Below are 12,173 nucleotides of genomic sequence, written 5' to 3'. Positions count from 1 at the left end.
TACTGTCCCATGACTTTCCGTTACTGTCCCAAGACTTTCTGGTACTGTCCCAAGACTTTCTGGTACTGTCCCAAGACTTTCTGGTCCTGTCTCAAGACTGCCTGTCCCAAGACTGCCTGTCTCAAGACTGCCTGTCCCAAGACTGCCTGTCCCAAGACTGCCTGTCCCAAGACTGCCTGCCCAAGACTGATTGTCCCAAGACTGCTCGTCCCAAGATTGCCTGTCCCAAGGTTGGCTGTCCCAAGACTGCCTGTCCCAAGACTGCCTGTCCCAAGACTGCCTGTCCCAAGACTGCCTGTCCCAAGACTGCCTGTCCCAAGACTGCCTGGCCCAAGACTGCCTGGCCCAAGACTGCCTGTCCCAAGACTGCCTGTCCCAAGACTGCATTGAGCCACTGTACCTTGTACCACCAATCGAGCTCTAGTGAAAATTTCCCAAAAAAAACCCAACCTTACTGGTCAAAAGTTAAGATCACCAATCCCCTTGTATTTATTTCCTTTTAATATTTTGCCACAAGTTGAAACCCAACTTGTTCTAGGTGTCTTGTTATCACCTGTTTGTCCAAAACCGATTAAAACTTTCTTCACCAAAAGATTCAAAAATTTAACAGAGAAAAAAAATGAATATCGATAAAAGCAAAAAAAAAATGTACCCAACTAAAAATCAAAGGTGACTTGTGTCAACCTTTTATCTGAACAACAACAAAAAAAATGTCTGGCACCTGATTGCCACGCGTTCTCCTCCCCCCTGTTAGCGATCTTATGGGGTATCACAAAAACTGTCTATGTCCGTTCCTCCTCCCGATCCGACCAGGGTACCTACCTTAATTCGATGTTAAATTTGAATATCCGCTTCTTATAACCGACGCGCATAAAAATCTAATGTATCTAAATCGACGATGCCGATCAATTAGTTACTCTAGAGTGTCCCCATTTTTACACTTTACAACCACCAACCTCTAACCTAACCAGCCCCCCTTCTAACCTCCCCCCTCTTTAGCCTCCCTCTTAAGCCGAAAATTCCCTTAAGCGCCGGGTGCTAAACCCCTCGAGAGAAAACCGTAGAGCTGTTTCCAGGCCTGCTTGAGTAAAAAATTCGTCGAAAAAGAGTGAAAATTGCAACACTCTGAAAATGGTGACGGGAAAACCATTCGGCATAACGAAAATCGGGGCCAGAATAATGTCAATAATCACTGTGGGCGGCCATGAAGTAACGAGGAACTTGAACGAACCAAGCGATCAGACTATAATTGAAGGAGTGATATGGACAAACGTAGGTCATGCGCAAACTGCGGATCAGCGGATCATCATGTGGCGGATTGCACGACGTACAAGCAAGGCATGAAGAGTCTGGGATATGCATCGGATGAGGAAGATATGAGCCAGATGGAAGAACACAAAATCCATAGTGGCTTGATCATCAAGATAGGTGCGAGATGCTTCTTTTGCAATCAAGGGGGACACTTCAGGATGGACTGTCTATTGTTTTGGGAAGCAGTAAAGAACCAAAGTCACCCCAAACACAAGTTAGCGTTGGAGGCAGTGCAGAACACGAGAAACGGACAAGCCGAGTTTGAAACAAAAAACTCGGAGGCACCGAGTGCGGAACTACCGACAAAGACGGTGAAGGCTGTAACGCAAGTCAATATTGCCATGGGAGCTAAGGCCAGGAATTTTCTGGAGATAAAATATGAGAGAGCAGCTGCAGAGGCTATCAACAAAGTGAAACGAGACCTAGCGACGAAGGAGATTGAGCATCGATTGAAACAGGAGATCGAAAGGCACAAGTTGAATGAGACGTTAAGTATGTCAGTGCCAATGCCAGAAGCCGAAGTGGGAGCGACAAGGAGTGGAAATTGCAACACTCTGAATATTTTGACGGGAAAGCCATTCGGCATAATAAAGATTGGAGCTAATAATGTCAATAATCACTGTGGGCGTCCACGAAGTAACGAGGAACTTGAACGAACCAAGCGATCAGACTATGATGCCAATTGACGTGTATGCAGATTACTTGAGTGCGATAAGCCGACAGACGACGTCTAGAGCCTTGAGGGCGCTACTCACGAGAGGTGGCAGCAAGTCAGTCCGTGTTGAAAACAGATATACAGAAGCTTATGGTCCGCATGAGGTGATGCTAAACATAGATGGGATAAACATCCATACGAAAACCATGATAACATGTGATGAAGATCTAGTGGGGCAAATCTAAGTGGGCAAAGAAGAACTAAAAGTGAAATCGATTGAACACTGCGCCATGCTGGAAGAATATGCAATGCACATCGGGACGGAAACGTACGTGTCGGCACACGTGCTCGACATAAGTGGCAAAAAGACTCAGTTACGTGGGTTACTTGATTCGGGAGCGGTCTTGAGTGTTATACCAATGGGTTTGATTTGGGAACGAATGGGTTTTGACAAAGTGGACTTGATATACTCAAGAATACGGCTATCAGCTGTTAACAAAGGGGCGCTGCGGGTACTAGGCAGAACACCAATAATAGCCCTAAATCTAGGGGAACGCAGCCTGTGGATGAGCTTTCTAGTGGTGGAAAACCTAAACGAGTCTGACCAGTTCATTTTAGGCAGAGACTTCATCAGGAACTTCGACGTAACGATTGATCTAAACAACGCCATGTTCAGGATTCGAAACCCGGTTAGGAAGTACGTAATTAAACCGGTAAATCTGATAATGGCAAATGAAAATAAAGTGCCGGTGTTCTTGAGTAGAAGGGTAAGGCTGAAAGCGAACGAAGCGGCAATTGTAGGCTTACGGATGAAAAATTTTAATGAGTTAAGTGATAGTAAGCAAGTATGCATAGTTCCCAATCCAAACAGTCAAAGTGCTGCTGTTTTAGGAAGATCCTTCTCGATAACCAAGAGCGGTCTCTGCGTCAGTGTCTTGTTGAATACTCTTGACATACCAATAACAATCCTTAGGGGAAGGAAGTTGGGATATGCCTTACCGGTGAAAACTCGATATGAAATGACTGAAAATGTAAAAGAGAATGAAGTAATTGATTGTCCCAATCACAGGGACAAGATCTGTATCTTGAGACGATTGAATAAAATAAAAAGTTCATCAGGTCTTGTAAAGTCACTTAAGTCGGAGACAGACGATGGACTATCGAGTTGTTCAATTTTCCCAGAAAGACCAACATTAGAGGAAATGGAAATGAATAAACCAGTTTTACCTGAAATATAGCATTTGAGTGGTAAGGTAACGGATGAACACCTCGAGGCCATCAAGGACGTAGTAGAGCGGAACGAGGAAGTTTTTTCGAGACATAAAGCAGACATTGGATGTTGTAATTTTGTTGAACATGAAATAGAGCATGAGGAGTCCGCGGCACCGCACAGGGAGGGGGCGAGGCGCATGACCCCACACAAATCGGATGCGTGTAGGAAAGAGATAGAGACACTACTAGAGTATGACATGATAGAACCATCCAAATCACCGTGGGCGTATGGAATAGTGATGGCCAAAAAGAGAGGAGGCGACCAATTGAGGTTTTGTTGTGACTTTCGGTACCTGAACTCCGTCACGGTGAAGGATGCCTATCCCATACCTAGGATTGATGACAGCCTTTCGAAGTTAGGTGATGCAAAATTTTTTACGACTCTTGATTTAGGTTCGGCTTTTTGGCAAGTCCCGTTGAGGAAGCAGGACAGGGACAAAACAGGGTTCGACTGCGAGTTAGGGCTGTTTCAATGGAAACGGATGCCGTTTGGTCTTTGCAATGCCCCGGCTACATTTCAACGGTTGATGGCACATGCATTGATAGGTGTGACAAAGAAGTATGGCAATCTGGTAATGTGCTACGTGGATGACGTGGTAATAGCGACGCCTACACTGGAAGATCACATCGAGCGACTGGAAGAGGTATTTGCATGCATGAAGAGGTCGGGGCTAAAGTGCAAACCATCAAAGTGCGAAATAATCAAGGATTCAATAAAATACTTGGGGAGGATGGTGGACAGGCACGGCATCAGACCAGTTCCAGATGCAGTTGAAACAGTGCTGACTTGGAAATCGCCAAAAACAGAACACCAATTGATGAGCTTCCTGGGTTTCGCGAATTGTTACATGGAATTCATCAAGGGTTATGCGGATAAAGTATACCCGATGCAACAATTAATGAGACACAAGGGCAAGAAGTTCACGTGGAACAACGCAGCTGAAGAATCATTCCAGAGAATAAAGAAAGAGTTGTGCGAGGCAAAAGTGTCAGGGATGCCAACGGAGAAAGGGATGTACGTGCTGGATACGGATGCGTCGGTAATCGCGATTTCTGGAATTCTCAGTCAAGAACGGGAATGGAACGGTAGGACAGTCTTGAAACCAATAGCATACGGGAGCAAAGTCTTGAGTGATACGGAAATGAAGTACGGGCGCCGAAAGCGGAGATGTTCGCGGTGGTTACCTTTGTCGAGAAATATAGAGCATACCTAGGCAGTGAGCCATCCAAGCTGCAAGTCGACAACAGGGCACTCAGCTGGCTGAAGACGTACTTAATGGACCAGAGCTACATTGGGAGGTGGATAGTTCGCCTGGACGGGTACAACATGATAATTGAGCACAGAACAAGGGACAAACATCAAAATGCCGATAGCTTTAGTAAGAAGACGGAGTTCTATGAGAGACAGGAACAGAGGGAGGCAAATAGGCCAGAAAAAAAGAGGGCTTCTCCTTCATGGATAAGGAAATGTATGATAGTCTTCCAATTACGAGATAGCTCGACAAGTCAGGCAAACCGATACAAGATCAAAAGAGCATCCAGAGAAAACAATCTTGAAGAAGACCCGAGGGATGCCGATGGGGATAATGCTCAAGTCAAAAATTGTGAGAGAGACGCTCAAGGCGAAAGGCTATGATCTCAACAAGGTAGAAGCGGGAGAAGCACAGATAGATGAGGACTTGATGAGATTACTCGAGAAACTGGCAGACGATAAACCCGTGATCGAAAGAAAGGGCAAGGAGGAACCGGAAGTCACGATATTGCGAAGGAGTGAGACAGTCGGCGGCGAAAACACCTCAGGAGAGAGTAATCCTGATGGTAAAGAAATCGTGCAGTCACTGGTGGACAAACCTCTGATGACATACTTGAGCGGACTCGGGTTAGGAAAAAGAAAGTGGCGTTTAAGGAGGAAGATGAACACCTTGGAATAGGTCAAGAGTCCGGGGAGTGGTGGCCCACAGAGGAAGAAGATGCTGGAGAAGAAAAATTGTCCGGGGAGTGTGAAGAATGGGATGAAGATTCGGAGGGCAGCAGCGACGACCAAGATAGTCTGTGCATGATACTGGCGGAAGAGAAGATGAGACACCGCGACAGGGAGCTGCAGACGGATCCCTCATCAGGAACACACAATTTGGATCAGCTTGGAAGAGCTTGAGAAAATTGCAGTATCGAGGAAACCGCCCCGGGAACTATCTTGCAACTCGAATGTCAGAACAAATCTGGTGCCAGAGGACGACAGAAAGATCATGAAAAGGATAGTGTGCGTTAAGCTGAAAGATGACATCCACAACCCTGGGGAAATGAATGGTCAGGTAATGGCACTAAAGGAACATGTCAAGGCGAGATACAGGCTGTCGGATCTAATAAGGGCCCAAAAGAATGACAAGATGACAAGTAACCTCTCCAAATGGAACCGGACGGGATCCAAAGAGAAGGGGGACCTGGAAGAGACAGCTACAAGATCTTGAGCCAGTTCTACAAAGAAAGGAAGGATTTACTCTATCACACGGCTGATGGGGTGGTAGCGTACAAGAGAAAGTATGAGGAGAAGATATTGCATAAGCACAACCTCATCATATTGCCACAGTTGTATCAGACCGAAGTGTTATTCAGATCGGACGATCAAATGGGGCACCAGGGGATAGACAAGGTGCAACAGAGATTAATTCACAGGCTTGACTGGCCAGGATTAAGGAAAGCCTGCGAGCGATGGGTAAATGCATGCCTGCGAGTGAAAGACCCAAGGAAGATGAAGTTTCCACTCAAGTCTGTTGAGAGCTCGGAGTTCAATGAAGTTGTGCAAATAGACCACCAAAAGATCTGTATGACAGAGTCAGATATAACCAGCTACTAGTCATAATAGATCACTTCACAAAGCTGGCTGAAGCGGTGGCGTGTCAGACAGCCTCGCAGAGGAAACTTGTGATCACCTGATAACACACTGGGTATCGCGGTATGGCTGTCCCATGACATTTCAGTCGGACAAAGGCAAAATCTTCGTGGGGGACTTAACGAAATAATTGATGAAGAGGTCTCACATAGCTCAAGCGCACTCAACGACCTACCATCCCCAGACCAACGGGTTGGTGGAGAGGCAGAATAGAACGTTGGTGAACATGCTGAGTGTATACTGCTCAAGGTACATGACGGATTGGGATAAGTATCTGCCGCAGGTGGTTAGGGGCGTACAACAGTACGCAACACTCAACAACATGAATCAGTCACTTCATGATGTTGACGGGCAAGGAAAGAGCAATGCCCCTAACATTCTTTTACCCGGAGTACAAATGGAAAAAGAGGTCGCCTCAAGTTTATGTGAAAGAAGCGATCAGGAGACAGCAGGAATTAAACGAGCTCTGCAGGAGGAATACTGCGCAAGCACAAATGAGACAGCGCAAGAAATACGATGAGAAGATACTGCAAGCGAAACCATACGCAGTGAGCCAGTACGTGTGGGTCTTCCAGAATGTCATACCTCCCGAAGGTACAAAGAAATTACTCAAGAAACGGAGAGGACCGTTCATGATAACGGCAGTGCACCAGCAAGGACGGTTTTATCGCTTGAGTACGGGGCGTGCAGCGCATTATGAAAACTTGAAACCTCATGTCCCATCCCCAGAAGACTGGTGCGTACCGCAGAACATGACGGAACTCAAGTACCTATTGGTGGAACCAGCTTGCCAGGTGAATGAAAAAGGCACCCGAGAGAAAAACGATGGCAACGAGGGCATGAGTCTGGACGACAATGAAAAAATAGAAGCGGATTCAGAGGAAGAATCCTTTGTGGAAGAATACTGGAACGATCCGGAGCAGGACGAGGTGCCGAAGTGGACGGAACCAGACTTGCCGATGACGACAGGAAACAGGAGCGGTAATCGTAAACGGACGGGCATGAGGTACAATAGGTACGGGGATGACTTCTTAATTGACAAGATAAGGCCTGATGAAGTGGGTAACGAGTTACTGAGTGTGGGCGAATTGGTGGCAGGCGACGCATGGCAAATCATCAACGACAGTGAACACTATCCAAAGGAGGATTACTCCACACCAGAACAAGAAACAGATCTGGAACAGAGCGAGATAGAGAGGAGGGAGAACACGAACCTGAGAATACTGGAGTGGATGCGTGGGGTCAAGAGCGAAGAAGACGGAGGGCTAAGCATCAAACAGAACGACGTGTGAAAACATGTGAACGACGTGAATAGAACAACATGTGAAAACGGAAGATCCCCTCTTCGGTTGAACAGAACGACGTGAATAGAACAACATGTGAAAACGGAAGATCCCCTCTTCGGTTGAACAGCAACCGAAAAGCCGCTAGAAATACCCCCAGATGATTTAGACCCGGCATCATCGACGGGGACGTCGATAAATATTTTTGTCCGGGGAGTGGGGGTAGGACTTACCCACACCAAAAATTTGATGATAAAGAAACTGAGGGAAGTAAGAGAAACCAACGGACTAGAATTGGGAGAGGAAGAAGCTGAATCTACCATAGGACGTAATTTCAAAACGAAATTTGAGATTCCCAATGAATACACGGACAACATCCTAATAACGAACAGCGACTTCATTCTGTCAGACAGGACTACCGCGATCTGTATAACGGCGGACATGACATGAGCTTCAAATCGAGACTGGAGGCTGACTTCAAGAGAGAATACCAGAACGTGGAGTTTTTGTTCAGACAGAGACTGGGGCTGGGAGGAATGGCTGAGCTTCCCCCATCAGGGGCACAAGTCCCGGGCAAATACCTGTGCTTTCTAGTGACGGGTGTCAATGAAAGGAACACGATAGATCCTGAGCACGTATTGTTAGCACTAACGAGACTGAGGGATTTCATGATTGAAAGAGGGATAATGGAGGTCTCGATGCCAGTTTATGACCCAAACAGGGGCAAGTTGAGCCCAAGGGAGTTGTATGCCATCCTACACGTGGTCTTCGCAGAAAGAGAGATAATGGTACACCTACACAAGAAGAACTACTTGAGTATCGCCTGAGCTACGAGTGGATAACGGAGGTCTCGAGTTGGGGGTACATGTGGATCTTGAGTAAGGGTACATGGGGACCTCGGGGGCAGGTAGATGGATTTTAACGTGATTGGCATGACATTTATAATTTAAACGGTGCTAAAACATTAAATGAATCTGCATGTTCCTAAAAACTTCCAATTGAATTATTTTAGAAAAACGGTTGGAGGATTAAGGTTTTAACTACAAAAATGGGGGGGGGGGGTTCAGGTTAGGAATATGACACCTTAGTCTAAAAAGTGGATTTTACTTTCAGATTGATTTGATCAAACCAAAGTTGACGACTAAAACACACTCATTGGAAAGAGAGTAGAAAGTCTTGAACAAAGTTCACGTTCAGAAACATTCGGAAGAGATTTCTCAAGTACTCAAGTTGGTACGTGATTCACGAGTTGCTACGGCATTTCACGAGTTGGTTCGCTAATTCACGAGTTGGTTCGGTAATTCACGAGTTGGTTGGTGCGCGAGATAAACTAGAAGTTGTAAAAAAATGGCAGAGCGATTTTGGAAGTCCAAGCCTGCGGCACTAAAGAGGCCGACGCTCGATGAGTTATACAGGCGTTTGAGGGACCTGGACTACACCCAAGTGGACAAGAGGATGGCAGTGATGTTGAATGCCATCCTGCAATTAGAGGAGCAAGGCGAGTGCAGGGAATCCGCGACCGAAGCTGTCTTGATGGTTGGCTACACCACGGAAGGTATATCCAATCAGGAACAGACGAGATGGCTATCCTGGAATGTGGATGGAGGGGTGAGAGGATTCGACTTGGCGAGGAATCCTGGCTTAGGCAATACCACTGAGTACGGCGCGGGAGAATTCCCATTGCCGGTCACACCGTCAGCAAGATCGGCTAGCCAGTCCGCGAGCAGGCCACCTTCTATGACGCGAGCCCAGCAAACGGAAGAGACGTATGCAGTTCCTCAGCAACTTGAAAAGGCGCAGAGAGAAAAGAACAAAGCGAATATTGACCGAGATATAAATCGAGAGAAATCGAGCGAACTCGAGAGAAATCAAGCGAACCTAGCAAGATATCAGGCGATAGTTGAGAGGGATCAAGCGCGTCGTGACCTTGATATGCTGAGAGCAGAACACCAGCAGGAGCAGAGGGTGCGAGAGAACGCGGCGAATTGCGAGCAGTTGAAGTCGGAGCTGGAAAGAATCCAGAGGCGATAAAGAGAGCTCGACCAACAAAAGCAGAAGGAAACCAGGACGTCGGAACGAGCTGCTGCGAGCTCAAGGCCGGAGTCGCGTATGGAGGTGGATGAGGCTCCCAAGTCGAAGGAGAGATTCAACTTGGACCGTGCGGCTCCAGAGCACATGAACGAGGGGCTGGAAGTATGGATACCAGCCGAACCAGCATCCTCCCTGCGCGGTTCAGAGACAACGCAACCAATACGCCCGTTGATGGACGTGGCACTGCCGGGATACACCCCGAGCTCAACCACGAGCAGCATTCAGGTGAGCGAGAGCTCGTCACGTCTTAAGGAATTACACGAGAGGTTACAGCTGAGGAGTCGCGAAAATCCAGCTCGAGCAGAGGTACCAGGAGAGAGCAACCGTTCAGGAGTGTTGTGATCGCAAGCTACAAGAAGAACACGGAGGGCATATCATATACCACCAGCACAATCGCATCGATTGGAGCGCGGCGCAGCGGGCGAGAAGGGATTGCTTGCATGATGCATCCTGGGCTGAATATTCCACACTGCCGCGAATACCTGAGGGTGCATTTCACCTGATCGTAGGAGACAGCCGGATAAGGGTGCTGACCCGAATCCAGTCGCACTGGCAGACTGGAGTCTTGAGTTTTTCCGGAGCCGCAACACCGCAGATGTTGGCATCACTCGAGATGGTAGGGATGGCGAAGATGTACACGGTGACCCTAATGATGGGGACCAATGATGTGTCCAGAGGAGAATTAAGGAAAGTCATGAGGTTTCACGACAAATTGAGCTGCATCTTGGAGGAGTTAAGGATTCAGATGGATCCTGCCATACTCATCGTTTACACCATCCCTTACAACATGATGGCCGACCAACATGCGATGGAGATGAACGAGAAAGTACGAGTCCTGAACGGGATGATCAAACAGATACATCAAAGGAGCGTTCTCCCCATCAGGTTGTTGGACGTAGCCGACCAGATGGAGCAGTATTTCCCAGAGGATGCGTCCTCAGATGGGATCCACTTCGATAGGCCTAGGGGCGTGGAGTGGTTGAATGATGTCTTTCAGAGGCATATAAATGAGTTGGAGGCAGATTTGCTTGAGACAGCCCGAACCACTTTCGGTCCACCCCCGAATCCTCCTTTCCTTTCCACAAGACCCCTGTCCCATCGCCTGGGAGCGGGAATCAACTCAAGAGACAGCTCGAGAAGGAGCCGAACCAGATTACCAGGTTCCACGCTGATGGAAGCTGGAGAAGCGGAGTCATCGATGCCCCAGAGTTCAGTGGTATCCTCAGTGGTTGGTAGTGGTGGAGGATAAGAGAGTAGAGAAAACAGCGGAGGCAAGTAGGACGCGGTATTTGGAGAAGGTGAAGGAGTTGGACCTAGAGGATCTGGAGTGCAGACAAGAGTTGGCAGAAGTCCTGGGGCTCAAGCATGTGTCACACGAGGACTTGAGTCGACACCAGTGCGTAAACTGGCTGAAGGCCCAGGAAGCACATTTCTTAAGAGCAAGAATGATGAAGACGGCTGATCTAACTGGGATCCCCACGAAATCAGTCATGGGACCGATAAATTACAGACCTCTCAAGTTGCTGGGGAGTCTGGGACTCATAGTGGAGCCACCTAAACACAGGACAAGTATCGCCAGAATCAGATTGGCGACTCCTGCACAGTTGAGGGTGTTGGACAAGCTACTGGATCCAAGGGAGATGGAATTGCCAGACGCCGCCTACGAGCGACCCAAGATATGGTAAACCCAAGATATGGGAAACCCAAGATATGGGAAACTTTGCGGCAGTGCACAATTAGCCAAGACACTGGCGGTGTATGACAGAGCAGATCCAGCGGCCTCGAGATTAATCCTTGTGACGGCATCGGACTTCGAAGGAGCATCTCCCAAGTTATTTTGGCCGGAAACTCTAGTATACTCGCTGCCGGGTGCCGAATTGAACCAGATGTTGACCTTGGTAGTGGCGATAAAGTCGGAAATGCCTTGCGAACCAGAGCTGCTGCTGTTCGCGGGAATGAACGATCACCTGCATGCGGCTGGGCTTCTAGAGCAGCTGAAAGGGGACGAGCTCACGCCAAAGAAGATATGGGAGGCCGTACAGACGCTGTTTGCCGCGATCAATGAGGTGCAAGAAAACGTCAGTTCGCGATTTGGATCCAAAACGAAGGTGGTATTCACGACATCCCCCGGATATGCAAGCATGCCCCCTGCCCTGCAGTTTGTGTATGCTATTTTGATTCTGATAGCTGAAGGGAACGCAACGGATCCTGATGACAGCTCCCAACCGAGAGCTGGAACCTACGAACTTGAGATTACGAAAGTCAGAACTGGCGGCGGCGTGGGCGGATGTATCCCATGCCTTGAGGGGATTCAATGAAATAGCAGATATACTCATTGTGCTGGATGAGGTCCTCTTACTTGAGATTTTGAACTTTGCCAGGCAGCTGAAACTCCCATGCCTTGAGGGGATTCTATGAAATAGCAGATATACTCATTGTGCTGGATGAGGTCCTCTTACTCGAGATTTCGAACTTTGCCAGGCAGCTGAAACTCAGTCCGACAAAAGGGGATGGACACCCGGTAATAAGTCATCTGACAGCCAGCTTGTGGTTCCGATACATGGACGTGACCATCAAGAGTTCCACGAGTAAATCAAAGGGACCAAGCAACGAAAGGAAAAACGTGGCTGCGACTGAGAAGCAACTGGAGTCGATGGGTTATCGACTAACG

General features: G+C 47.9%; 3 protein-coding genes across 3 annotated transcripts in view; 2 read left to right on the top strand and 1 right to left on the bottom strand.

Annotated features, from left to right (window-relative positions):
* LOC134854376 (cdc42 homolog) overlaps window positions 1–12,173 on the top strand; it is a 270,377-nt gene that overhangs the window by 177,537 nt on the left and 80,667 nt on the right. The gene's annotated exons all lie outside the window — the stretch shown is intronic.
* LOC134854375 (ubiquitin-like modifier-activating enzyme 5) overlaps window positions 1–12,173 on the bottom strand; it is a 342,269-nt gene that overhangs the window by 268,300 nt on the left and 61,796 nt on the right. The gene's annotated exons all lie outside the window — the stretch shown is intronic.
* LOC134854855 (uncharacterized) lies at window positions 2,275–5,393 on the top strand. Its single transcript, XM_063871213.1, has 4 exons — window positions 2,275–2,344; window positions 3,785–4,278; window positions 4,717–5,079; window positions 5,145–5,393. The coding sequence occupies exons 1-4, from the start codon at window positions 2,275–2,277 to the stop codon at window positions 5,391–5,393; spliced, it is 1,176 nt and encodes a 391-aa protein (XP_063727283.1).

The sequence above is a fragment of the Symsagittifera roscoffensis genome, chromosome 9 (assembly GCF_963678635.1).
Source record: "Symsagittifera roscoffensis chromosome 9, txSymRosc1.1, whole genome shotgun sequence".
NCBI lineage: Eukaryota > Metazoa > Xenacoelomorpha > Acoela > Convolutidae > Symsagittifera > Symsagittifera roscoffensis.
The sequence above is the reverse complement of the archived record's forward strand: the minus strand, read 5'-3'. Positions and strand labels throughout refer to the sequence as shown.